This window comes from Saccopteryx leptura, chromosome 11 (assembly GCF_036850995.1).
Source record: "Saccopteryx leptura isolate mSacLep1 chromosome 11, mSacLep1_pri_phased_curated, whole genome shotgun sequence".
In the NCBI taxonomy this organism is placed as follows: Eukaryota; Metazoa; Chordata; class Mammalia; order Chiroptera; family Emballonuridae; genus Saccopteryx; species Saccopteryx leptura.
The window spans coordinates 62,761,193-62,786,863 of record NC_089513.1 but is presented as its reverse complement, the minus strand read 5'-3'; the positions used below and the strand labels follow the sequence as shown (position 1 = coordinate 62,786,863).

The 25,671-nt window shown below is 54.3% G+C and overlaps 1 protein-coding gene across 2 annotated transcripts; it reads right to left on the bottom strand.

The window, feature by feature from the left end:
• Window positions 1–5,967: 5,967 nt before the first annotated feature.
• On the bottom strand, window positions 5,968–25,357 carry TPRA1 (transmembrane protein adipocyte associated 1). Of its 2 annotated transcripts, none has more exons than XM_066353050.1 (11): window positions 25,218–25,357; window positions 13,820–13,960; window positions 13,493–13,625; window positions 10,317–10,403; window positions 10,154–10,226; window positions 9,963–10,042; window positions 9,270–9,380; window positions 9,070–9,130; window positions 8,826–8,928; window positions 8,668–8,748; window positions 5,968–6,614 (listed from the first exon to the last, which is right to left on the bottom strand). In XM_066353050.1, exons 2-11 carry the CDS (start codon window positions 13,942–13,944, stop codon window positions 6,371–6,373), a joined length of 1,098 nt encoding a protein of 365 aa, XP_066209147.1. In that variant the 5' UTR covers window positions 13,945–13,960; window positions 25,218–25,357; the 3' UTR covers window positions 5,968–6,370. The 2 variants fall into 2 exon arrangements, with proteins under 2 accessions (XP_066209147.1, XP_066209146.1); XM_066353049.1 differs by lacking the exon at window positions 25,218–25,357 and adding an exon at window positions 24,786–25,084.
• Between the last annotated feature and the right edge of the window lie 314 nt (window positions 25,358–25,671).

Genomic DNA, 25,671 nt, shown 5'->3' with positions numbered 1-25,671 from the left:
CTTTAAATCTACAGTCTTCTTTTTCTTGATTTCTTTGTTTCCTTTTCTCTTTTTACAGCATGCCTCTTAACATTTCTTGCAGTACTGGTTTGGCTATAATGAATTCTTTGAGTTGTTTGTGTTCTTTGTTTTTTGTTTTTGTTTTTTTGTCTGAGAAGCTTTTTATTTCTCCTTCAATTTTAAATGATAACCTTGATAGATAAAGTAGTCTTGGTTGTAGGTTCTTTTTTGCCTCACTTTATATATTTCTTGCCAATCCCTTCTGGCCTCAACAGTTTCTGTTGAGAAGTCAGTTGTCATCCTTATGGGGGCTCCTCTGTAGGTAATTACTGCTTTTCTCTTGCAGATTTTTATATTCCTTCTTTGTCCCTTAACTTTAGCATTTTAATTATGATGTGTCTTGGTGAAAGCCTTCTTGGGTTTCTCTTTAATGGGACTCTCTGTGCTTCTTGAACATGTGTAACATTTTCCTTCATCAATTTAGGGAAATTTTCAGCTATGATTTCTTCAAACAGGTTCTCTATCCCTTGTTCATTCTCTTCTCCTTCAGGAACCCCTATGATGCAGATGTTGTTTCTCTTCATATTGTCACAGAGGAGTTTCCTCAGTCTTTGTGTGCCTCTTTTCATTTTGCAGCTCTGCTTCTGTGCTTATGTTTATCTTGTCTTCTAAATCGCTGATTCAGTCCTCTGCTTCATCCAGCCTGCTGTTGATTCCTTCTACTGTAGTCTTCATTTCTGATATTTGACATTTCTGACTGTTTCTATTTTATGATTTTAATGTCCTTTTTGATGCTTGCCATCTCTTTATTTAGGTGCTCATTCTGACCATCCATTGTTGCTCTAAGATCCTTGAGCATCCTAAAAATCATTATTTTAAAGTCTGCGTGTGGTAGTTTGGTTACTTCCATTTCATTTAGTTCTTTTTCTGGGGGTTTCTCTTGTTGATTCATTTGGGTTGAGTTTCTTTCTCCGCCCATTTTCTCTGTGTATTAGGTAGCACTGTCTGACTTTGAAATTTTTGTGGTATCTTTATGAGGAAGATTGGCTCGGTAGTACTGCCCTCCAGACCATCTGTTTTCCTTGTTCTAGGAATGCTTCTTAAAGGTACTTTTCTTCCCTCCTGTTCATGTGAGTATTGAATGCAGTTGGTCCTTTCGTGGGTACGGTTATCCCTTCAGACTGGCTGGCTCTAATAGTCAACCTTGATTATGTGTATTACACACTGTGCAATGTCTGTCCTGTTGGGTGTATTTCTTCTTCACAGTGTCTAGTGCCTGCTAGACTCCTTCTTTGGGTGTGCTGCTTGTGTAGCTAGCTGAGTCTAGGGTTGGTGCTCTCTGCCACACACTACCAGTTGTGTTGGTTGTAGATCTTCTTGGGTTGGCATCAGCTATTTTTTGTAACCTGCTGTGGGCTGCCTATCTGCAGCTACTGTTCTTTTCACAGTTTGTGCCTGCGTTTTCTGTGCCTGGGTAGAGTAGGAAGGGCCTACCTGTGTATAAGGATCAGCTTCCTCCTGCTTAGAGATGACAGAAGCTCCTTAAAAGCCCCAAGCTCTGTAAGATTTGCCTTCACTTTCCAGCTGCTCCACCTCCTCTTGCAGCTGCCTGGTCTTCCCACAAGTCTTCTGTCAAAAGACTGTAGTGTGGGCTTAGACTGGCCTCACCCAACCAACCCCTCTACAGGTTGCAAGCTAGTTGGGTTAGAGCAACTGATGTTGGGAATACGTTAGTGGGACCCCCTACTTTAGGGGTCTCTTCATCAGGAGCTCAGTATGGGGAATGCGGCCCCTAACCCCTCAGCCACTGCCAGATATTCAGTTTTTCTTTCTCCCCAACAAGGTGAGCAGCAGGTTTACATCAAGTGGGGCCAACAGTTTCCTCTGCATAAGTTCTTACAGCTGGTCAGACCCTGGTCTCAGGGAGGAAAACTGAGAGTCCTCTCCTATGGCTGATTGTGCCTCCTAAGAAAGTGGCTAAGCCCCACAACTAGATCCAATAATAGACTCAAAAAGACCCAGACTTGAAATGTCCATGCTTCAAGCCTCTCTCCCTAGACCCTGTGGAATCTAGCCCAGCAGGGTGGGATATCCAGCAACCAGGTCGGCTGACTATGAAGCTTCACCCTATCCAATGCACATGAGCTGCCGTGCCGGTGCTGATCACAAAGAGCAGAACTTGCCTCAGCAGGGAAAGGTGTGAGCAGCCCTTCCTTAAGATACCACTCTAGGAAGGGTTGTTAGGTCCTGAACCGATGCTTTCCACAGCTGGCCACTGGGTGTGCCAGCCCTGAGCCTCCCTGGCAGGAACTCAGTGCAGACCAATGGGAGACACTGACCATGACTGGCCCTTTGCAACCTTCTTGGAGCTACAAGCAATCAAGAATTCGTGGCTGTGTCTGCTGGAGCCAGGTGCACATGGAAATACCAAGCTGCACACCTAGGCTGGCTTTTATCCACACTGGGCCTAGGTGCCCTGGTCAGCAAACTGCGGCTCATAAGCCACATGCGGCTCTTTGGCCCCTTGAATGTGGCTCTTCCACAAAATACCATGTGTGAACACTACCTCAATAAGGACTGTACCTACCTATATAGTTTAAGAAATTTGGTTCTCAAAAGAAATTTCAATCATTGTACTGTTGATATTTGGCTCTATTGACTAATTAGTTTGCCGACCACTGGCCTAGGGGAGGTCTGCTTAGAAGACCAAGGTTCCCTGAATCCTGCCTCCTGAAGCTTCGGTCTGCTTGCTGCTTGTTGGGCTCTGCCACTGAAAAACAACTCTGGTATAGTCTAGAGCAGGGGTCCCCAAACTACGGCCCGTGGGCCGCATGCGGCCCCCTGAGGCCATTTATTCAGCCCCCCGCCGCACCTCTGGAAGGGGCACCTCTTTCATTGGTGGTCAGTGAGAGGAGCACTGTATGTGGGGGCCCTCCAACGGTCTGAGGGACAGTGAACTGGCCCCCTGTGTACAAAGTTTGGGGACCCCTGGTCTAGAGCCTGCAGCAATTCAGAAATTAGGAAGAGTGGTGTGTGTAACTCCACCTCTTGGCCCCAGGTGTGAGTCTGTCCAGACTTTTTCACAGACCTCAGTAGGGTGTGGCCCCAGGAGTCCAGTGGGCATGGCCTCTGAGACCCAGAGGTGTAGTCCACCCGCAGTCCACACAGTTTCTACTGAATCTCCCGTGAGGCAGAATCACCAGTCTTAGACTCAGGAATGTGCTGGGGAAAGCTCCAGCCTCAACACCAGAACACTGAGTCACTGATGCATCCCCTGCTACCTGGCTTCTCAGAACCACCCCATCTCCATGATTGGGGCAGGAGAGACTCCCAAGGGTAAGGCAGTTGCTTTTCCCCAGGCTGATACCACTCAGACGGGATTGCTCCACCCAAGATAGATGGTGACTGAAGTATTGGAGAATGACTTCGGACAGGGTTTCCAGTGGCTGTCCCCCACAATGTCTCTCCCTGGGCCTCCAACTTTACATTCTCCTGATGCAACTCCAGTCCTCTCAGCTCTCCCTCCACCAGAGCCCCAGATAAGTGGCTGTGAATGAGTTTTTCTGCGCTGGCTGTTTAAGCAGAGCCTGTGTTTCTGAGAGCTGAGTCTCTTTCTTGCAGGCAGAAACCCCAGCTCTTTTCACCACCAAATGCTATGTGGGCACCTCTTCTAGGTTCTGGGGCTCTAGGCTGGGCCTCCTGGCCTAGGGCTTAGGACCCACGCCTCTAAGGGCTACCCTACACGCAGTGAGAGTCCCTCAGGACCCTCAGCCTCTGCTCACTCTCGGAAGCAGGGCAGCTATTGCCATGTCTCCGCCCTTCCTACTAGTCTTGATGTGGCTTCTTCCACGATCCTTGGTTATAGAGCAGGGGTCCCCAAACTTTTTACACAGGGGACCAGTTCACTGTCCCTCAGACCATTGGAGGGCCGCCACATACAGTGCTCCTCTCACTGACCGCCAATGAAAGAGGTACCCCTTCTGGAAGTGTGGTGGGGGCCGGATAAATGGCTTCAGGGGGCCGCATGTGGCCCGTGGGCCATAGTTTGGGGAAGCCTGTTATAGACTCTTCTTCGTTTAGTCCCAGGTTGGTTTTTCAAGATGATTGCTCTTAAATTAAGTTGTAATCCAATTTGGTCCTGGGAGGTGTCAGTTGGAATTTCTGCCTACTCCATTGCCATCTTGGAATCTCTCCTGAGAATTGAACCTAGGACATCCACATGCCAGGCAGACTCTCTACCACTGAGCCAACTGGCCAGGGCCACTATATACCCCTTGTAATGCATAAACTTTTTCAACCATCTACATATATCACTTAAAGTTTAAAAGCAGCAGGCTTCTATGTTGGAGACCAAAAAATAAACAGAGTATTTTGCAGACTGGATTTTGGGGACAGGGGTGCTAGGAGCTGGCTGTGGGTTGACAGTCTGCCCAACCCCCCCCCCCCACCTCACCTGCCTAATTAAGTTAACAAAGGGCTGTGCTTCTCTGCTCTTTTCTGCCCACTCATGTTCCCCGGAAGCATGTTTCTTCTTGGTATAAAGTTAGATTGACTAGTATGGTGGGGGTTGTCTTTGAGTTGCCTTGGAAACGTCATTGAGTTGCTAATGGCCCACGTTGCCCAGGAATGAAGACGGATGTCTTTCTGGGGCAGCCATGTTTCAATGGCCAAAAACAGTAGCAACTGTTCGGCATCCTCCCAGACCCATCCTGTATGTATATATCTTTAAGTCTCTATCTTTAATTCAATTTCGTACCTTTTCCGGCTCGGGACCCTGGAATATACTCGTCGTGGCTGGGCCGTGGCACTTCTAACCTCTCTTCTTCTGCTGGCACCTCCAAGGACTCGGCTGCTTGCTCAGTAATCTCACCGAGTAAACCAGGCTGTCACTATGACGGCCTAGATGTGTATACATCAAAGGTTCCCAATATTAAACCCAGTTATGGACTTGGCTGTCAAACTCCCGTTGGCCTCCAACACTGTGGGCTTCCCTTTCTCGCCTAACAACAGGATTCTTCAAAAGCCGTGAGGTCACAGCAAAGTCTGCCACATGGAGAGAAGCCTTGGGGTCCCCTGGGCCAGGAGTCCAGTTCTGGCTGTGCCTTTGCCATGCCCACGCCACTGGCAGCCCTCTGGGCCCTGGATCCTGGAGAGCCTGGCGCACTGGCCCCAGACTCAGCTCTGTTGGAGCTGGTTCTCTCAGTGCCCTCCTGAAGAAAAAGGGTCACGGCAGAAGTGGGTGCCAGGCCTGCCTGTCAGCCCTGACCCCCGTGGCCCTGCCTAAGATCCCCCTCCTGACGGTGGGAATTACATACGCGCAACTTCCTTTTTCCTCTGGCTGCCAAAGTCAAAGCCAAAGTTAGCTACACCAGCAACATGGCACGTGAAGCCTCTCTCTTATTTCCATTTGCCCATCCCAGTGTTTTACTCTGACTTCCCCACTTTTATCTCATCACATCTGTTCTTATTATGAATATCATGCCCCAATATCCTGTCATCTGAGTGCCTACTGTGTCCCAAACACTGTTCTAGAGGCTAAAAATAACACATCGCTATTGTTTCATTCCCAAACGCCAGTCATTTCCTAGTCCTTACAAAAATTCCTGCCAGACATGCCCAGAGCCCTGGGAGGAAGTGGCTACCTCGAGCCGACAGAGGAGAAAGGGCAGTGAAAGCACAGGATGTGCAGGGCTCCCCCTAACCCCCACAGTCCTCAACAGGGTGAAAGACAGCCCACAGAAACCAGTTCTTCTTCCACATTTGTCTCCTCAGCTCACCCAGGGACGGCTAGCATCAGATTTCTCTGCAACTCCCAGCCGCCAGCAGGGACTATGCAGGACACAGTCCCTCACTGGACTCAGGACACAGAGGGATTGGCTGGGACCTCTGAACACCCCGGCCCTTGGCTCCTGAAAGAAATCTGCCCCAGTATTCCTGCAGAATCTCCACAGCAACACCTTTTGCTCTTTTTCCTTTTTATTAAAAAATAGATCAAGAAAATATACACACTTCAGCCCACCTGCCAGAGTGGGCTTTGAGAAGGCCAAAGAGCTGTAGCGCTGGAGGGAGGGACCAGGCCAGCCCCGGGTGCCCAGTCCTTCTCCTTTGGAGAAAAGAGGTGCCCGTGGCCAGCCTGGCCAGGCCTGGCTTTGGGAGAGCTGAGTCTGGCCATGTTGTGGAGCAGGGCAATGACAGAAGGGAGGGGAGGGACAGGTAGCAACGGTGGCGGAGAGCCACTGGGGCTCAGAGGGAGACAGAGCCCACACAAGGTCCCATGTCCTTGGCCTCCTGCAGGGGCTCTGCGCCGCCCGGCCTCCTCTCCCATCTGCCTCCACGGCCCCAGCCGTCTTTCCAGCCAGGGCAGCCGCCCTCAGGCATCCAGAGCCTTCCAGCGCTCGCTGTCCGTGCTGTTGATGCTGCCGGTGTGGCAGGGCATGGACGCGATGTCGTCTAGGTAGGACACCCCGCCGGCTGAGTCGAACTGTGTACTGGCGGCGCCCGCTGCCTCCAGGCCCTCCCGGCGGGTGACAGCGTACGGCTGGGGCAGGTGCATGTCCGGTTCTTCGGTCTCATCCACTTGGCATTTGTAGGAGAAGAGGATCTTGGGTTCTGAGCTGGTAGAAAAGATAGAGGAACAGGGGAACCCCACTGTCTGAGACCTGAAGGGTCATCCTTCACTGGGCAATGAGGCCATCAGACCAAGAAGAAACATGCTAATGGCTGCCTAACGCCCAACCTGAAGACCCTATCACTTGAACTATGGAGACCAACAGGACTAAAACCCAGCCTCCTCCTCCTGGCTGTGTGCACTTGGGCAGGAAGTTCTGCACCTGCTCTCTTACCCCAAATGGGTACAACCACCTCAACCTCAGAGGCTCTCTGTGGAGGCTGAGCAGCCTGGCACAGAACCTGGCCCACTGTGCTCAGCCAGCACTGGCCACGGCCTTGCCCCCGGCAGCCCCAACCTCAGAGGCTCTCTGGGGGGGGTGAGCAGCCTGGCACAGAACCTGGCCCACTGTGCTCAGCCAGCACTGGCCACGGCCTTGCCCCCGGCAGCCCCAACCTCAGAGGCTCTCTGTGGACGGTGAGCAGCCTGGCACAGAACCTGGCCCACTGTGCTCAGCCAGCACTGGCCACGACCTTGCCCCCGGCAGCCCCAACCTCAGAGGCTCTCTGTGGACGGTGAGCAGCCTGGCACAGAACCTGGCCCACTGTGCTCAGCCAGCACTGGCCACGACCTTGCCCCCGGCAGCCCCAACCTCAGAGGCTCTCTGTGGACGGTGAGCAGCCTGGCACAGAACCTGGCCCACTGTGCTCAGCCAGCACTGGCCACGGCCTTGCCCCCGGCAGCCCCAACCTCAGAGGCTCTCTGGGGGGGGTGAGCAGCCTGGCACAGAACCTGGCCCACTGTGCTCAGCCAGCACTGGCCACGGCCTTGCCCCCGGCAGCCCCAACCTCAGAGGCTCTCTGTGGACGGTGAGCAGCCTGGCACAGAACCTGGCCCACTGTGCTCAGCCAGCACTGGCCACGACCTTGCCCCCGGCAGCCCCAACCTCAGAGGCTCTCTGTGGACGGTGAGCAGCCTGGCACAGAACCTGGCCCACTGTGCTCAGCCAGCACTGGCCACGACCTTGCCCCCGGCAGCCCCAACCTCAGAGGCTCTCTGTGGACGGTGAGCAGCCTGGCACAGAACCTGGCCCACTGTGCTCAGCCAGCACTGGCCACGGCCTTGCCCCCGGCAGCCCCAACCTCAGAGGCTCTCTGGGGGGGGTGAGCGGCCTGGCACAGAACCTGGCCCACTGTGCTCAGCCAGCACTGGCCACGGCCTTGCCCCCGGCAGCTCCTAGACTGCCCACTCTGCGTTTCTCCCACCCCTCAACCCTCAGGATCCCTTTCTGAGGGAGAAAGCACTACACCCACTTTACACACAGGGCAATAAGGGCTAGGCCGGGATCAAGCTAGTCCTTGTAACTCCACCTCTAAAGCTCTCTCCCAGCTTTTCCATTCAGGAGGAAGATTCCCCCACCCTACCCTCAGACCTGTCAGGTGGGGAAGGGTGGGGTTGGGAGAAAACGCCTGAGCCTCCACCACCTCAGAGGCCTGGCTTCCAACCCTCAACACTCCCAGCTTAGCATCCCATCTCCCTAACACACTGACGTGCACAAAAGTGTACCCCACCTCTGCTCAAATACACACAGGACTACCCCAACCCTGCTCCTCTGCCCGGTCAGCCCAGCTAGAATACAAACTCCATGAGCCCGGGGAACTTGTGGATAATTTGTTCGCAGTTATATCCGCGGCTACAGCAGTGCCTGGCACAGTGATTGTGTGCCGATGGAATCAACGAGCTCACCTATTCTAAAACGAGGAACACTCCCCTGTGCAGAACAACATGCATAGCTACTAACTCTTGTGGGGAAAGTGTATGTATCTGTGTTGCACATATAATGCATGTATGTACACGTGTACACACATGCATGTATCTGTACACACATGCATGTACATGAGTGCCTCCCCTGTCCGTCTAGGCCCGCATCCGGAACAGGGAGGCTCTACCACACAGGAAGTAGCAGGCGCGGCTTCCGCCCGCAGTCATGCGGGGGCGCGCGGACCTTCAGCTTACCAGCCCAGCCCACCAGCCCCACGAGCCCCTGTGGGAGGACTCACCCGAAGAAGCCCCGGAGGAAGGCCACGTAGATGAGGGGCGCGAAGAAGCTGAAGTAGAGGAAAGTGGTGGCATCTACACAGCTGGGGGAGGGGGCGGGTCAGAGCAGGCCTCGGGGCAGGCCTCCCAGGCGGCCCCCGCCAGCCCCCAGCCTCCGTACCAGAGCCCCTCGATGATGTCCGCACAGAGCAGCGCGCTTCCCAGCCCCTGCAGCAAGTTGAGCAGCGCCAGGATGCCTGCGTACACATAGAAGCTCCTCCGCGCTGGGGGGTCGGGGGCGTGAGGCTCTGCCCCCTCCACACTGCATCCCGAGCGGTCCCCCGGGGGGCCCTACTTCCCTCCCTCCCTCCCAGCCAGGGCTCTCCAGCTCCACCCCAACCCAGCAATGTCCCCGAGCGGCTCACAAGGCAGGGAGATCCGCTCCTTCAGAGGGGTCTTGGGAAGCACGACCACCAGAGAGTACACCTGCAGAGAGGGAGGGAGGCTGAGCCGGGTGCCTAGGAGCACCGGGCCCAGAGCTAGGTCAGCTACCAAGGCGTCCGGGCCCCAGCTCACCCGGCCACCCTACTGGGTGTCCAGGCCGAGGGCCCACCCTCCGCCTCACCAGGAAGAAGAAGCAGGAGCTGACCAGCCAGAACTGGCGGCCCCCGTGCCCATAGATGTTGAAGTCCTCAGCAGAGAGGTGGGCATCGGGGTACAGGATCTCCAGCGTCCCCTGCAGGGGCAGGCAGGGGAGGGTCTCACAGGCTTCTGCTACTTGGAAAGCCCCCTCCCTGAGGCCTTCCCCAGCACAGAGCCCCAGGAGCTCTCCACCACATCAAGCCCAGCCCCAGCCTGGCCCCCAGAGGTTCCTGCTGCAGCCTGTTCTCTGGCCACCCCCTGCCCAGTCTAGCTCCAGCACCCAGGAAAGACAGGCCCCGTGTGGGGCAAGGGACAGAGCTGAGCAAGGGGCAGTCCCTGTCCCAATCTAAGAAAGAGGTCTCTGGATGCATGTCTCAGTGTGTACCGCAGCCCTACGTTCTCCTACCAGGGCTGCTTGTTAAAACTGCAGGTAATGGGCACCCTCCCCTCTCCACCCCGGCCTAATAGGTGGGGATCTGGGTGGGATCCCCACAATCTGCCTTATTTACAAGCACACCAGGTGATTCCTCAGATGCACTTAAAGTTTGACAACACTGCAACTGGTAAAATGTTCAAACGCTGACCCAGGACCAGGAGGAAGTGAATGCCTGGCCCTCTTCCCAGGAGCCCCTAGAGCTGTCCTGCTACACTCCCCCCCCCCCCCCCCGCCCATTACCTGGGTAACAGAGTAGGCCAGGGACAGCACAGTGGTGATGGCCAGCACACGCTTGATGCTTGACTTGCTCTCCAGGTGACCTGGAAGAAACGTGCGGTAAGTTGGTGGGAGCCAGCCCTGGTGACCATGGCAGGGTGGGCCCCCCAGACAGGAAGTAGTAGGGGGAGCACTGGCCCAAGCAGCAGACGCACCAAAGGCAAGGCCCAGGATAATCACACTCAGCTCGATGGCCAACAGGAAGAAGCGGGTAATCTCCCACAGGATCTGGACACAGAGTGGGCAGAGTGTCAGCCTGGGCCCAGTCACCCTCTTCCCAGTGCCCAGCAACCCCCTTGTCGGCAGGCCCAGCCATACCTTGTCAGCAACAGTTGCAGCATCCGAGGTGCTGACCGTCATGCTGACCACAGCCCGGGCGATGCCTACCAGCGCCACCACAAACACCTGGTGGGTGAGGGGAGGGGTGGAGTCAGAGAACGAGACCCCTGGGAACCTCAGGGACAGCAAACCCACACCCACATCTGCAACAGTTCCGATTCCTCAAGAATGGAAGGATTCCCAACTGAACAAGCCGGAAGACAGAAAACCACCCTCCACTGGCCTCAATGTCCCAGCTACACTGACAGTTACAGAATGGTTAGTAGGGTGGCATGGTAGAACCAGGCTGCCTGGATTCAAACCCTAGCTCTGCTGCTTCCGCCTCTGTGTCCTTAGGCAAGTACCTGTACCTCCATGCCTCCATTTCCTATCTACAGAAGAGGTAATAACAGGACCCACTGCATCTAATCCACTGCAGTTATCAAATTGGTAAATAAATATATAAGCGTGTTGGAGGAAAGCCAAAGCACCGAGTGACTTTCTGTTCCCATCCCGGGGAAGTGAAGGTGGAGGCCAAGCACTCGTGACTGAAAGCAGTCGAGTCCAGGGAAGACCCAAGGACGTGGGTGTTTGGCCCAACTGGAGCTTCTGCAGGTCAGGAATCAGACAGCAGATGTGTGGTGTTATGTCTCAGAAAGGGCAAGAGAAACCTAATCAATTTTACAAAACTAAATAAAATTGTACACTGTATTCTGCTTGTTAGTTCCTTATGCAAGATGACGTATTACTACTTAATAAATTGGACAACTGATCTCTGCAATGCACTTCAATCCTGGAGAGATTGGGGTCCTCCACTTGCAGTATTGTTGATGCTGCCTCATTCTTTTGCGGCTCCTCTTCATGAAACTCTGAACATTAACAACATAAGCGTGCCTGGCATCAGTAAGGGCTAGTCCACATCAGCCATTAGCCTTGTCATATTAATGGTTTTGATTCTGAGGCATGGAGGCTGGGGGTAGGGAGGCATAGATAAGAGGCATCCCAGACCCTAGAGAAGGCACCACAGTAGTAGATTTTGCAGAAGTGCCCGTGTTCGGCATCAGCGGCCTGTCTCAGCCTAGTATCCACCCCCTCCTGTGGATCAGCCTCATCCTTCACATGGTTTGGGAAGTGGGGGGGAGAGAAGGGCTGACTACCCCACTCCTGGCTTCTGGGACTGGCCTGTGACCTAGGGCTGGTCATTCTTGTATGCCATTCCACTGGTTTGGGGAAGGCAGCGGAATCCCAGGGAGCCGAGTACAATCACAGCCAGGACATTAGGGGACAGGAAGGCAACAGGATGCAAACCCTGAGCTGCGGGGCTGCTGTCAGCCATGTGGTAGAAACTACTGGAGACAGGGCCATCAGAGAGACGGCACGCTGAGAAGAGACCATCACTGAACTTCTGCATAAAGCAGTGCCCAAACCAGACAGCCTCGCTGAACCTCTGCACGCTGCGGTGCCCGGACCAGACAGCATCGCTGAACCTCTGCACGCTGCGGTGCCCGGACCAGACAGCATCGCTGAACCTCTGCACGCTGCGGTGCCCGGACCAGACAGCCTCGCTGAACCTCTGCACGCTGCGGTGCCCGGACCAGACAGCATCGCTGAACCTCTGCACGCTGCGGTGCCCGGACCAGACAGCATCGCTGAACCTCTGCACGCTGCGGTGCCCAGACCCTGTGACTTGTTAGTTTCTCATCAATGCATTCCTTCCGGCTTCTGTTGGTTTAAGTTTAGTTTTCTGACACATAAAACAAGAGCCCTCACTCATACTACTGTCCTTTGGCCATGACAGCCATGTCTGCACCTTGAAGAGGCTGATACCACCCAGCAGGACAGGCTTCAGGAGTAGCAAACTGCCGTGTGCCTGCTGTGTGCCAAGCCCCCACTGGGCAGGAGCACGCATGCTGTCACCTGGTGCTCACAGAAGTGCTGCAGCTAACTCAAATCCGATACACATCATATAGGAGGGTGCTGAGGCACAGAAAGGTCAAGCAACTGGCCCAAGGTCATTCTGCACAGCTGAGGTTCAGAGGCGGTCTGCCTATGTGTACTCTCACCACGGTCTCCTCTCCAGGACAAAGTCCCCAGAGGAAGAGGGCGGGGTGAGTGCTGATGCCCCTACCTTGCAGCATGGTCCTAGGCAGTGGCCCTGGGTCCCTTTCCCCTGCCCTCTCCCCCATTAAGAGCACCCCTGGCATATAGCAGGTGCTTACTATCTTTTGAATAAATACATAAATAAGTAAATAGAGAGGCTGTGGGAGAAGGCAGAGAAGAAAGCAGGCCTTGATCCCCATCTCTATTTAACACCACTACACAGGGGTGGGGGTACAGTCAGCAGGCCCACCAACAACCTCCCCTGCCTCTCTGCCTGCCCCATATCCACTCATCTGACTGGTAAATTCTGACCTACGCCACAAGGGGGAGCCAAGGGAGCCACTCAGCTCTCAGGTAGCTAAGAGGCAGAGAGGGGAAGCCTGGTCAGTAGGTCGTGAACTCTGAAGAAAGGGAGCTGAACAGCCCACATCTGGGGCTTGCACCTGGGACTCCCTTCTTAACAACAGCCCTGCCACCTCCTCCCAGGCAGCAGCCACCAAGACCTCTGAGTAAGGAGAACGCAGACTCTCCCAACAGGCAGGAGGTATGCTCCAAACAAGTCTCGCACAATGTTTGACAGATGGATAGATGAACGGTGGCTCAGTGGGTATTTTTTGCCCACCCAGCATCCATTCTTCTTCCCTCTAGTAATGGTCCCCAATTTTCTTCCAGGGATCCCCATCCTCCTCTGGTCCGGCTGAGCTGACCCTACCCACCCAGCTCCCTTCCCCTCTAGTCACAGTAATTAGCTCAGGACTGAACACGGAGTCCCAGATGGGCCGATCAGAGGGCAGCCCAGGCCCACGCTGCAGATCCTCTTTGCTGGAGTTGGCAAGGAAACAGGATACGCTCAAAGCTCCTCCTGGCTATCGTGACACCACATGGGACAAAATCATTGGAGATAAGGCCAGAGGAGAGGAAAACTGCAGAGAGAGAGTGAGTCCTGACGACATTACCTAATCCCCTGGATCCAGCCATACCTGAAGCTGATTTTTCATTATAGACAGTCAATAATTCCCTTTTTCGCTTGAGTCAATAGGAGTTGGATTTTCTGTCACCAACTGAAGTGGACTCACCAGGATATAGAAAGTGATAAAAATGGGGCTGGAGGTGATGCAGATCTTGGCCCGAGCATACGGAAGTTTCCAGAGCAGGAAAATGAAGAAGAGCACATTCGGAACGAGCAGCAAGAGGTCCCAGTATCGAACCCTAGCAAACAGGTGTAGAAACCAGCTCACAGGGTAAGGTTGCATTTGCATTGCACCCCCACTCCTGTCTCTGTCTCTCTCTCTCTCTCTCTCTCTCTCTCACACACACACACACACACACACACACACACACACCAGGAAAAGGTGCCTACACACAGCCAGCCTGGCAGCCCAACAAGGCTGCGAATGCCTTACCTGGAGGTGCCAATGTCCTCATAGAGCAGCAGCAGGCAGCGATGTGGCACACTGATGTTGGCAGCCACGGGCGGGGGCAGCACTGTGCTCCGATTGGCCCATGTCACCTCCTGCAGGGTTTCCATCCTGCCAGCGGCCAGCCTGGGGGAACGAGAGCCACCACATTAGCAGCAGAGGCTGCGCAACCCTGGGGCTCAGCCTTCCAGTGGAACACAAGAGGGGCTGCCCACAGCAGGCCTGCAGCCTGCTCCCCATCACACCAGGCAAGAGGTGAGGTGTGGCGCTCCCACACGTGTCCCAACCCAACCCCCACACAGGGGCCCAGTCCCTTCTCTCAGGCTCTGCCTTGTGGTTCTCAAACAATAAAAGCCCCCTCCAGTGACTGAGCCCGCCTCTGTGCCAGGCACAGTATCGCAAGGTATCTGGCATCACCCCAGTTAGTCCCTCCAATCCTGGGGGCAGGGGGAGAGACATGGTTCATGTCCTAGCCTGCCTCTTACTTTCCTGTTCTCTCTGTGCCTCACTTTCCCGTGAGTAACAACTGAAGTGGAGTAACAACTATATCTACCCTGAAGGCTGTGCAGGCGTCCCCAAACTGCAGCCCGCGGGCCGCATGCAGCCCCCTAAGGCCATTTATCCGGGCCCCCGCTGCACTTCCGGAAGGGGCATCTCTTTCATTGGTGGTCAGTGAGAGGAGCACTGTATGTGGCGGCCCTCCAGCGGTCTGAGGGACAGTGAACTGGCCCCCTGTGTAAAAAGTTTGGGGACCCCTGCTAGTGAGCATTAGATAAGTGACATCAGGTGCCTCCAGAGCCCACACACATGAAGCCTCAGGAGCTCAGCTCCGGCTCCAACCCTCCAACCCTGTGCAGAACCCACGTGGAGGGCAAGTGCGGTCACAGCCACCAAGTGCCAGAGAAGGGTATCACGCACATCTCAGGTGGCCCTCAAGCCCTTGTCTCCCTCTGCTGCCACCCTGGAAAGGCAGGCACGAATAGAGGGGACACTGCACTGCCCCTAGAGGCTGCACAGAGGAGTCTAAGTGGAGCAGGTAAGGGAAGAGCAAGTGCTAGAGGCAGGAGGGGAGCTGCTGAGGCAGTGTGCTGGGCAGTGCCCACCCGCGGGATGACCAGACGATGAGAGGTCAGAGTCCATCCTGGAGGACAGGAGACCTGGTGGCACAGCCACCAGGATTCACCCTGGACAGTCAGGGGAGGCTTCCAGGTCCCAGGACTCAGGCAAAGGAGCAGCAGAGCTGGACCTGCATTGACAGTGGCAGGGACTGCCACAGAGAGCTCAGGGGACTCGGGGCGGGCGAGCCAGGTATGGCCTAATCACCAGGATGTAACAGATACCAGCGTTTAAAATGGTGACTTGAACAGACTAGGCTCTGTGACCCATGTCTCCACTTCTGGGTATGTTCACAACAGCCCCAGGCTGGAGGCAGCCCAAATGAGACCGCACGAGAGAATGGCAGTGTTTGCACGAACAATGGAACACTGCACAGAAATAGACAGAACGGGCTCGCCCAGCCGGTGGTGGTGCAGTGGACAGAGTTTGACCTGAGAAGCTAAGGTCTCAGGTTTGAAACTCCGAAGTCGCTGGCTTGCGCACAGGTTCACCAGCTTGAGCAAGGGGTCACTGGCTTGGCTGGAGCCCCCCAGTCAAGGCACGTATGAGAAGTCATCAATGAACAACTAAAAGTGCCACAACTATGAGTTGATGCTTCTCATCTCTCTCCCTTCCTGTCTCTCTCTCTCTCTTAAAAAAAAATAAAGAAAGAAAAGGGGAAAAAAGTTAAAAAAAAAAAAAAAAAAGAACGGCCTACTGCTGGGCTCTGCCGCAGGCCCAGGCGGCACCATGAAGGGCACTGCAGGCGTGAGTGTCAAGAACGCCACGCACAGGAGCGGCAGGCAGTCTGCCCCGACCAGAGAGCTGGGAGAGTCACCTGAGCGGAGGGTGGAGGGAGGGATGCACGCCAGCTTCTAGACACTTGATCTAGGTGGTGGGTGTGCGGGCGTGCTCACACGGTCGCAATTCATTGAGCGATGGACCTGTGATTTACAGTTCAGTAAATTTTTAAAAATTGAGAGGTTCTTTTATACACCAAGAGCACAGGTCTCCCACTCAGCAAGCAGCCCAGGATGCTTACACCTGTTGGAAAATGGATCTGCGCCATTGCAGCAGGCACCTGTGCTTATCCCTCGCTAACACTGTCCCTGAACAGCAGGCCCCAGACAGGGCTGGAGGGGCTGCAGGGGTGTCCTACTTCTCACAGCCGCGAAACGCAAGTGCTGCCTCTGCCTGAAAGAGAGAAGACTCCAAACAGTTGGGCTCAGGCCCCTCCATCCCTCTCTCCAACAGCTCACTGGTTCTGGGATCACATGCCCACCTGCAACTTGAGGACATACCACTAGTGAGGAATAGTAAAGAGAACAGGCTCTGGGCGGCTGGCTCAGCGGTAGAGCGTCGGCCTGGCGTGCGGGGGACCCGGGTTCGATTCCCGGCCAGGGCACATAGGAGAAGCGCCCATTTGCTTCTCCACCCCCCATCCCCTCCTTCCTCTCTGTCTCTCTCTTCCCCTCCCGCAGCCAAGGCTCCATTGGAGCAAAGATGGCCCGGGAGCTGGGGATGGCTCCTTGGCCTCTGCCCCAGGTGCTAGAGTGGCTCTGGTCTCGGCAGAGCGACGCCTCGGAGGGGCAGAGCATCGCCCCCTGGTGGGCAGAGCGTTGCCCCTGGTGGGCATGCCGGGTGGATCCCGGTCGGGCACATGCAGGAGTCTGTCTGACTGTCTCTCCCCGTTTCCAGCTTCAGAAAAATATTAAAAAAATAAATAAAGAGAACATACACCTGACACATCATCGGTCCAAAGAAAGCAGCTGGTTCCTTCTTTATTCTCTACTAATGGGAGAGGCGGCCCACAAGGTCGACCCCTCCTTCATTGATGCATTCTCCCACCCCTCCCAACAGGCAGTGTGGAGAACCTACTGTGAGCCCAGCAGGCATCTGGGAGCCGGGACACACCTGACCTGACAGTGCCTTCGTGCTAGGAGGGGAGGCCCACAGTCAGCACAAGAGCCTGTATTTTAAAAGTAAACTTCTAGAGAGAAGTGCTGAGACAAGAAGAGCACAGAGGGATGGGACAAAAGGACAGAAACAGTAGAGACTGCTCCAGTCCCCAACTTGCATCCTTCCCCGGAGCACCAGAACCCCTGTGTTTTAGCTTACACGTGCATTCCCAGAACAATGGCCACTCTCCCGGGTCCCCTGACCCTGGCTGTGGCCACGGCAACAGTTTTATCCACCTGAACACCAGCAGCGAGGTTTGTCAATTTCAGGTGGTGCCCCTCTGACTTCCCTTTGTCTGGACTACAGACACGGTGCTGCAAACAAGAGCAGCCATCTTGGAACAAGACAGAAACCAGGTGCTGAGGATAACAGAGCAGAGGGGGGGGGGGGGCTCCCTTCATGTCCTGAACAGCTGGTGCGCAGACTACCATGCAACAGACAGAAAGAATCTATCTTATTATCTTGGCCTTTGTTTCAACAACTAAGCCTGAATCTCAGGGAATGCAAATGGGTGCTGCCTCAGACTAGGCTGCCAGACAAGGTGACATGTGAGCTGAGATCCAAATACCTGAGAAGGAACCAGCCTTGGGACAATCTGGACAAACAGCATACCAGGAAGAGGACATTGACGTGAAGGCTGTCCTTTGAACAAGCTTGGCCCGTTCAGAGGGCAGAATCAGACCCGTGTGGCTGTACATGAGATGAGAAAGATTGGTCCTGGCCAAATACCTCCGTTGTTTAGAGCAGTGATTTTCAACCATTTTCATCTCATGGCACAAACACACCCTAATTACTAAGGTCAGTGCCCCTGACTAAATACAACCATTTTCATCTCATGGCACAAATAAATTAGTTACTAAGGAAGAAGAGGTCAGGGCCCCTTTTTCTTTAGTAATTAGTTTATGAGTGCGTGAGAAACAAAGGTTGAAAATCACTAGTTTAGAGCATCATCCCAATACACCAAGGTTACAGGTTCAATCCCTGGTCAGGGCACATATAAAAGTCAACCAATGGCCCTGACTCGATAGGTCAGTCGGTTAGAGCATCATCTCGCAAGTGCAGAGGTTGCTGGTTCAATCCCAGGTCAGGGCATATACAGGAACAAATCAATGTTCCTGTCTGTCTCTCTGTCTCTCCCCTTTCAAACAACAAATCGATGCTTCTCCTCTCTCTCTCTCTCATCAATAAATTTTTTTAAAAAAAAAAGGCCCTGGCCAGTTAGCTCAGTCGGTTAAGAGTTTTGTCCGAAACAAGGTTGCAGGTTCAATCCTCAGTCAGGGCACACACAGGAATCAGTGAAGTGCACGACTGAGTGGAACAACAAATGAATGCTCCCCTTCCCCCTCCCCTCTCTATCTCTCCTCTCTCTAAAAATAAAAATAAAAAAGTTAAGGTCTGCTGACCAGGCAGTGGCGCAGTGGAGAGAGCATCAGACTGGGATGCAGAGGACCCAAGTTCAAACCCTGAGGTTGCTGGTTTGAGCGAGGGCTCATCTGGTTTGAGCAAGGCTCACCAGCTTGAGCCCAAGGTCACTGGCTTGAGCACAGGGTCACTCCATCTTCTGTAGCCCCCCGGTCAAGGCACATATGAGAAATCAATCAATGAACAACTAAGGTGCCACAACAAAGAACTGATGCTTCTTATCTCTCTCCCTTCCTGTCTGTCTGTCCCTATGTGTCCCTCCCTCTGTCTCTCTCTATCTCTGTCACACACACACACACACACACACACACACACACACACACACACAAAGTTAAGCTCTGGCCGGATAGCTCAGTCAGTTGGAGCATTGTTCCAGAGCGTGGAGGTTGCCAGTTTGATTCCTCGGTCAGGGCACATACAGAAGCGGATCCATGTTCCTGTCTCTCTCTCTCTCTCTCTCTCCCTACCTCTCTCAAATAAAAAAAAAAAAAAGGCCCTGGCCGGTTGGCTCAGCGGTAGAGCGTCGGCCTAGCGTGCGGAGGACCCGGGTTCGATTCCCGGCCAGGGCACACAGGAGAAGCGCCCATTTGCTTCTCCACCCCTCCGCCGCGCCTTCTTCTCTGTCTCTCTCTTCCCCTCCCGCAGCCAAGGCTCCATTGGAGCAAAGATGGCCCGGGCGCTGGGGATGGCTCTGTGGCCTCTGCCTCAGGCGCTAGAGTGGCTCTGGTCGCAACATGGCGACGCCCAGGATGGGCAGAGCATCGCCCCCTGGTGGGCAGAGCGTCGCCCCTGGTGGGCGTGCCGGGTGGATCCCGGTCGGGCGCATGCGGGAGTCTGTCTGACTGTCTCTCCCTGTTTCCAGCTTTAGAAAAATGCAAAAAAAAAAAAAAAAAAAATGAACAAAAGGAGGGGAGGGGAGGGGAGGGGAGGGGAGGGGAGGGGAGGGGAGGGGAGGGGAGGGGAGGGGAGGGGAGGGGAGGGGAGGGGAGGGGAGGGGAGGGGAGGGGAGGAAAGAAGGAGAAAGGGCCAGGTCACACGGGGCCATGTGACCACATGCAATGTGATTTTTATTCTAAGTGAATCAAGAAGGGTGTTCCGAAGGCAAGTGACAGGTCCCGTTTCCCTGTGGAGAGGACCACTCAGCTGCTGTAGACAGTGGGCTGGAGGGGGAAAGAGCAGAGGCAGGAAGAGCCAGGAGCCACTGCACCAGTGTGGGTGCAGGAGAGCAGAGGTCTACCAGGTGGCAGCAGTGGGGTAAGGGGAGCGATGCGGGACACCTCAGGGAGGCTGGGCCCGAAGACCTGCTGGCAGACACACGAAGGGAGAAAAGAAAGCAAAGAAGGACCGAGCCCCTGAACATGCAGCAGAGGTAAGGCCGACACCACCCATGGCATCCCAGCAGACACAGGCCCCCCCTTTTTTTTGCTAACAAGCTGCTATTTCGTTCCAGAACCCCCTCCATGATGCCATGCACTGCAGGCAGGGCCCTCCCTAGCGCCACCAGGTGGACCTCGATGCCTGTGCACAGTGATTACGCACAGCAACACTGGACACACCCGGAGGTGCACAGGCGCGCAGTGTGGCACAAGGACTGCGGGGCAGAGTGCTGTGGATTTTCCTGAGCGGAGCCAGGCCTGCCAAATGTCCTGCAATGCATGAGATGGTCCATCCAATGAATGATCACCTTCCTCCCCTTTTTGCCAATAGTGCCCTACAAAGCAGCTCTGGTCAGTCAAGAAGGTGGCCCACCCAACTTGTCAGAGGCTCCTTAGGCAGGTCATGTGATATCACATGGGGAGTGCCCTGAGAAAAGTGTTCCATCCTGCCCCGCAGACACCCCTAAGGACAAAGGCCCTTCTCTGCTCCCATATGTGGCTGTACTCTAGCCATGCTGCACCCATGTGAGGACTAGGCCGCCACGCTGAGCATGGGAAACTTACAGACTCTCGTAAGACTTCTGGTAACCTGAGATAATACGGAAATGACTATGAGACAAGGAGAGAGGTTTCACAGCCCCCGGCGCCCCACTGCCACTCTTTTTTTTTTTTTTTTTTTTTTTTTTGTATTTTTCCGAAGCTACAAACGGGGAGGCAGTCAGACAGACTCCCGCATGCACCCAACTGGGACCCACCCGGCATGCCCACCAGGGGGCGATGCTCTGCCCATCTGGGGCATCGCTCTGTTGCAGCCAGAGCCATTCTAGTGCCTGAGGCAGAGGCCATGGAGCCATCCTCAGTGCCCGGGCCAACTTTGCTCCAATGGAGCCTCAGCTGCAGGAGGGGAAGAGAGAGACAGAGAGGAAGGAAAGGGGGAGGGGTGGAGAAGCAGATGGGCGCTTCTCCTGTGTGCCCTGGCCGGGAATCGAACCCGGGACCCCTGCACGCCAGGCCGACCCTCCACCACCGAGCCAACTGGCCACGGCCCCCACTGCTACTCTTTATGGAGCAAACTTCTGGACTTAGCCCCACACCAGCTCTGGCATAGATCAGCGTCAAGCAGCCCCAGTAGGGACAGGACTGGGGTGCAGGCCGAGTACTCAGCAGCCACAAGGAAGCAGAGAGGCCCCGGCAGCAGAGAGAAACGAGCGGGGATGAATAAGGAACAGGAGCATGTGGAGCTGGATACAGTCCAGAGTGTGGTAAGTCAGGAGGCATTTCTCTTAGCTTTGCCTGCTCAGCACCCCATTTTCCTGAAGGGGAACCTCAGCTCCCACAGTCTCCACCCATGAGGTTTAGCTACAGCCGACTCTGCTCCACAACTCCAGGGAATGTACACGTGATCTAAGCCTAGCCAATCATGATGTTCCATTGTCCTGGCCAATGAGAACCATCCCCAAGTCTCTTGCTATAATCATTTTTTTTTTCTTGCTATAATTATTAGGAAAGATACACTTTCTGCTGAGCACAGTAAGCCAGACCTGTATTACTCCGACCCTATACACGGAGACCCACATGAAACGAAAGCCAACACAGAATGTATGGCTGAGAGGCAGATGGAAAGAGATCTTGGAGACAGATCCTCATGTGAGCCCTGAATCCAGCCCCACCTGAAGCTAGTGACCCTCCTGGACTTTTCAGTTATAAAATCCAAAAGTTCCCTTTTCTGCTTAGGCTAGTTTGAATCTGACCTTTCTGATTTACCACTGAAAATTTGAAAGCTACGCAAGTTGTAGAGTTGGGCAAACCTGGGGCCGCACTCCGGCTCTGCCGTGTACTTGCTGCGTGGCCTTGGGTGAGTTACTTCCCCTCTCTGAGCATCACAGGGACAATAGCAGCTACCTAAAAATGTTGCTGTAAGGACCAAATAAGACCAGAGAAGTAAATGTCTACAAAAGGCCACCCACACAAAGCTAGCTGCTTCTCTCTTCCCAGAGAGGCTAGGGGCTGTGGAGAGGACTCGTCATAGGTCCAAGAGCCCCTTGTGAAGACCCACATGATAATAGGGTCTGAGGTGAGGAACGATAGTGGCAGCTGCTTTCCTCCAATTCCCCTGCTAATTCTGCAATAACAGCAGAGAATACTCCCTGAGCCCTCCCAGCCTCCTAGGGAAGTAGTTATATTGTCCTCACTTTATAGAGCTCAGAGATAGGCAGTCACCTACAAGGCCTACAGCCCAGGCTGTCTCCAGAGCCCAAGTCCTCAATCAGCAACTTGCCAGGTACCTCTCTCCAGACCTCAGTTTCTCTACCTGCAGATGAGAAGCTGTGCTTCTCAGTCTTGAGTGCTGTTCAAATCCAGCAGGCCTGGGGTAGGGCTGATAGTCCCTATTTCTAACGTTCTGCCAGATGATGCCACTGCTCTGAGTTAGAAAGCTATCAGCCACACCAAACTGCTACTCTGTGTGAAAGCCTATAAAATAACTAATGGAAACAATGATTTAAAAGAATGTGCCTGACCAGGCAGTGGATAGAGCGTCGGTCTGGGAAACTGAGGTCCCAGGTTCAAAACCCCAAGGTCTCCAGTTTGAGTGCAGGTCCCTCCAGCTCGAGCATGGGGTTCCAGTTTGAGCACAGGGTAATAGATATGACCCCATGGTCGCTGGCTTGAGCCCAAAGGTCACTGGCTTGAAGCCCAAGGCTGCCGGGTTGAGCCCAAGGTCACAGGATTCAGCAAGGGGTTGCCAGCTTGAGCACAGGGTAATAATAGATATGACCCCATGGTCGCTGGCTTGAAGCCCAAGGCTGCTGGCTTCAGCAAGGGGTCACTGGCTCAGCTGAAGCCTCCCTGGTCAAGGAACATATGAGAAAGCAATCAATGAACAACTAAGGTTCTGCAACTATGAGTTGATGACTCTCATCTCTCTCCCTTCCTGTCTGTCTGTCCCCCACCCTCTCTCTCGCTAAAGAAATTTAAAAATAAAAAAATAAAACAACTATAAACACTATGTACAGACATGGGGCCAAGTACTTTACACTTGGAAGCACACTTAACCATTACTCTAGCCTCTAAGAGAAAGGGAACTACTACGGTCCCCACTGTACAGAGGAAGAAAGAAGAGGCACAGGGGAGTTGAGTTACTAACCCACATTCTCCTCCTCTCAGTATGAGCGGACTCCTGGCCTTGGGGGCAGAGCCCTAAAGTAGGGTGACCAATTGTCCTCCTTTAGGAAGGAAAGTCCTTCTTTTGTAAGTTCCGTCCTCCCTCGAAAAACGTCCTCCTTCATGTCCTCCTTTTTGATATTGGAAGACTAATTTGTAAATGTCCGTATTCAATCGATATAGTCGATCCATTGCATGTGATGTGACATATTTGTATCTAAATGAGTACTTTTTTCTTACAATTATTATTAAAAATTAAGCATGTAAGCATAATTACAATATAAAATATTACAAATGTTTTTATTATGCATTTATCATATTATAGTGTTTTATTGTTACAATGAATAAAATGTTTCTTTTATTTACGATATCGTTTTCTTCAATTTATTTTTGTCCTTTTCATTGTGAAAAAGTTGGTCACCTTACCTAAAGGGACAGAGAAGTAAGGGGTCTGCAGGCTCAGGAAAAAGCCCTTTACTTGGGTTTCCATCTCCCCCGCTCTGTCTTTGGGCAGACAGTGGGGCCAGGTGACAGGTAGGCTCAGGTCATGAAGTGCTGGACCTGCTGTGAGCCCCTGGAAGGCCCTTCCCCGCTCTGGGCCAAACCTCTCCCAGAACTACTAGATGGAAAACCCAGGGAAATCACAAAGCCCTGAGGAGAAAGCGGCTACACTCCTTCAGAGTTGCTTTGGCACCCTTCAGTGCTTCCAAACCCTAGTACGTTGTTGAGTTTTAAACCCCCTTATCCTTCAGCTTTGGTGGACATTGTCCTAGAGAGGACACTCCTAGTAAAACTGCCAAGCAGCCCACCCAGCCGGGGGCCCCAAGGAGGAAGAGGAGCCCTGGGCCCCTTCCATCACCTTAAAGACCCACCTGATTCCAGCCCTGCCTGCCTCTTGCTCTGCCTCATTCTCTTCCATTCTCCAGCCTTGGCTTTCATATCGTTCTCAGGTTCGTGCCCACCTCAGGGCCAGCTCTTTTCCCAGCACTGCCTCACCACGTGGTCACCTTCTCGGAGCAGCCCTCCTCAACCAGCTCTCACACTTAGCCCACCCTGGGTTTCTTTACAGCACTTGGCTTCTGTCTGAAGTGGCCCTACTGCGTTTCTTTGTTGACTGGCTATCTACCCCAGGTGTTCTCATTACCCAATCCCCTAGAACGGCAAGGCACAAAATAAGTTGTCGATAAATGTTATGTATAATTTGGACAAATAATTCCCCAGAACAGCGCAGCCAAGCCCTTCTGGGGACTAGAAGGACCCACAGGGGGGACCCATTCCATCGCCCCTGCAGAAATGGAAGGCACAGTCACACCCCACCTCCTTCCCCTGGTCCCGTGGAAGCAGTCCTCCAGCCTTCCAGACTGGGTGGTCCCTCCGGCAACATCAACACCTAAGGACTGCACCCTCAGGCACCTAAACAGCACTGCCCTGCCCCCTTCGGGCTGGTGAAGGCCACAGCAAAGCTGGAGGCAGGCCCTGCCACCCTGTTTGTAGATGGGGACACAGGCCCAGATGTGGGGGTGTCTCGGCCTACCTCTCTTCCTGCATATCCTCAAGCTGCAGGGCGGGTATTGGCTGCTCAGAGGCCAACTGTGTGTGTGTGTGTGTGTGTGTCCGTCCTTCCCCTCTCCCGACCCCACATGGAACTCCCAGCTACCTCGGCCCCTCTTCCTTTGAGTCCTCACAACCAGGGACCCCCTTGGCCGTCTGAAACTTCCCCAACGGTGTGCCATGAGCGGGAAGTGGTCACACCCCGGAGGACGCAGCGGGGATAGGTTGGCGCCCGTCCAGTTGTGGTGATGGGGAAGGGGTCTCGAGCAGCTCCGCGTTTCCTCATAGTTGTCGCACTGAGGTCCTGGATGCTCCCAGGCCCAGGGCCACCCGCCGGGAGGGTCGAGAAGGCGGTGCAGTAGAGGTGCCAGCGGGTCCCCTCTTACCTGAGGGCCCCGGGCCGCGCTCAGGCCCCGCCGCCCTAATCACCCATCCGCAGCCGCGGGTGCGCGGACCCAACACAGGCCGCGTGACTCCGGCCTTTATCGGCCCGGGAAGGCGGCCAGGGCCTGGGACTGTCGCGTAAGAGCCGCGGAAGGGCGGCTCCGCGGAAATGAGGTTAGGAGAGGGACGCAAGGTGCGGTCAGTGACCGGACCCACGGGCTCCTGAAACACCGTGCGGCTCCTCCCCCCAGCGGAGACCCGGAAGGAAGACGCGTCCTCTGGGTTCAACCTAAACTGCAAAAAGAGCCACAGTCCCTACTTGGAGCACGGGCCCGCCCCAGACTCAGTAGCCAATAGGAATGCTGCTATATTGAAAAGCGGACGCAGGCAGCGGAAGGAGCCAATCAGATGTCCGGTAGGCGGGGCCCGCTCACCTCTTAAAGATACAGCACGCCGACGAGGACGGGAAGCCCTTTCGGTTCTCACCTGGAATGCGGGGTCGTGGAAGCTGCTGCCACTTGATCTGCGCGCCTGCCAGCTGTCAGCAGCTGCCAAGGAACCAGCTCGTTCCAACCAGCGCTCCTCCTCCTGGCGGGGCTAGGGGCTGACGGTCTGGGGAGGAGCACACGGGGACCTACCCCTCGCGTGACCCCCCGCCCCAGCGCCCTCAGTGGCAATCCCGCCTGGTGACCCTGAACTACGCGTTCCTCTCAGCGTGCCACGCTGTCTGGGCGCCTCCATGGAATCGCGCTGGCATTATTGACCGTGCAGCATTCAGGCACTAACTTTCACTACAACCCTGCAGGGCGGTTCGCATCTAATGGAGGGGAAAACGAAGCTAAGACGTTAAATAATTTGCCCAAGACCGTACAACTAGGAAAGGACAAA

Bases quoted from the DNA above. Each gene is read 5' to 3' on its own strand.
- TPRA1 (XM_066353050.1), bottom strand. From the start codon at position 13,944: ATGGAAACCCTGCAGGAGGTGACATGGGCCAATCGGAGCACAGTGCTG. The intron at 13,626-13,819 runs GTAAGGCATTCG...CCTGTTTGCTAG, and splicing joins GAGGACATTGGCACCTCCAG to GGTTCGATACTGGGACCTCT. The intron at 10,404-13,492 runs GTGAGTCCACTT...CTCACCCACCAG, and splicing joins TTATCACTTTCTATATCCTG to GTGTTTGTGGTGGCGCTGGT.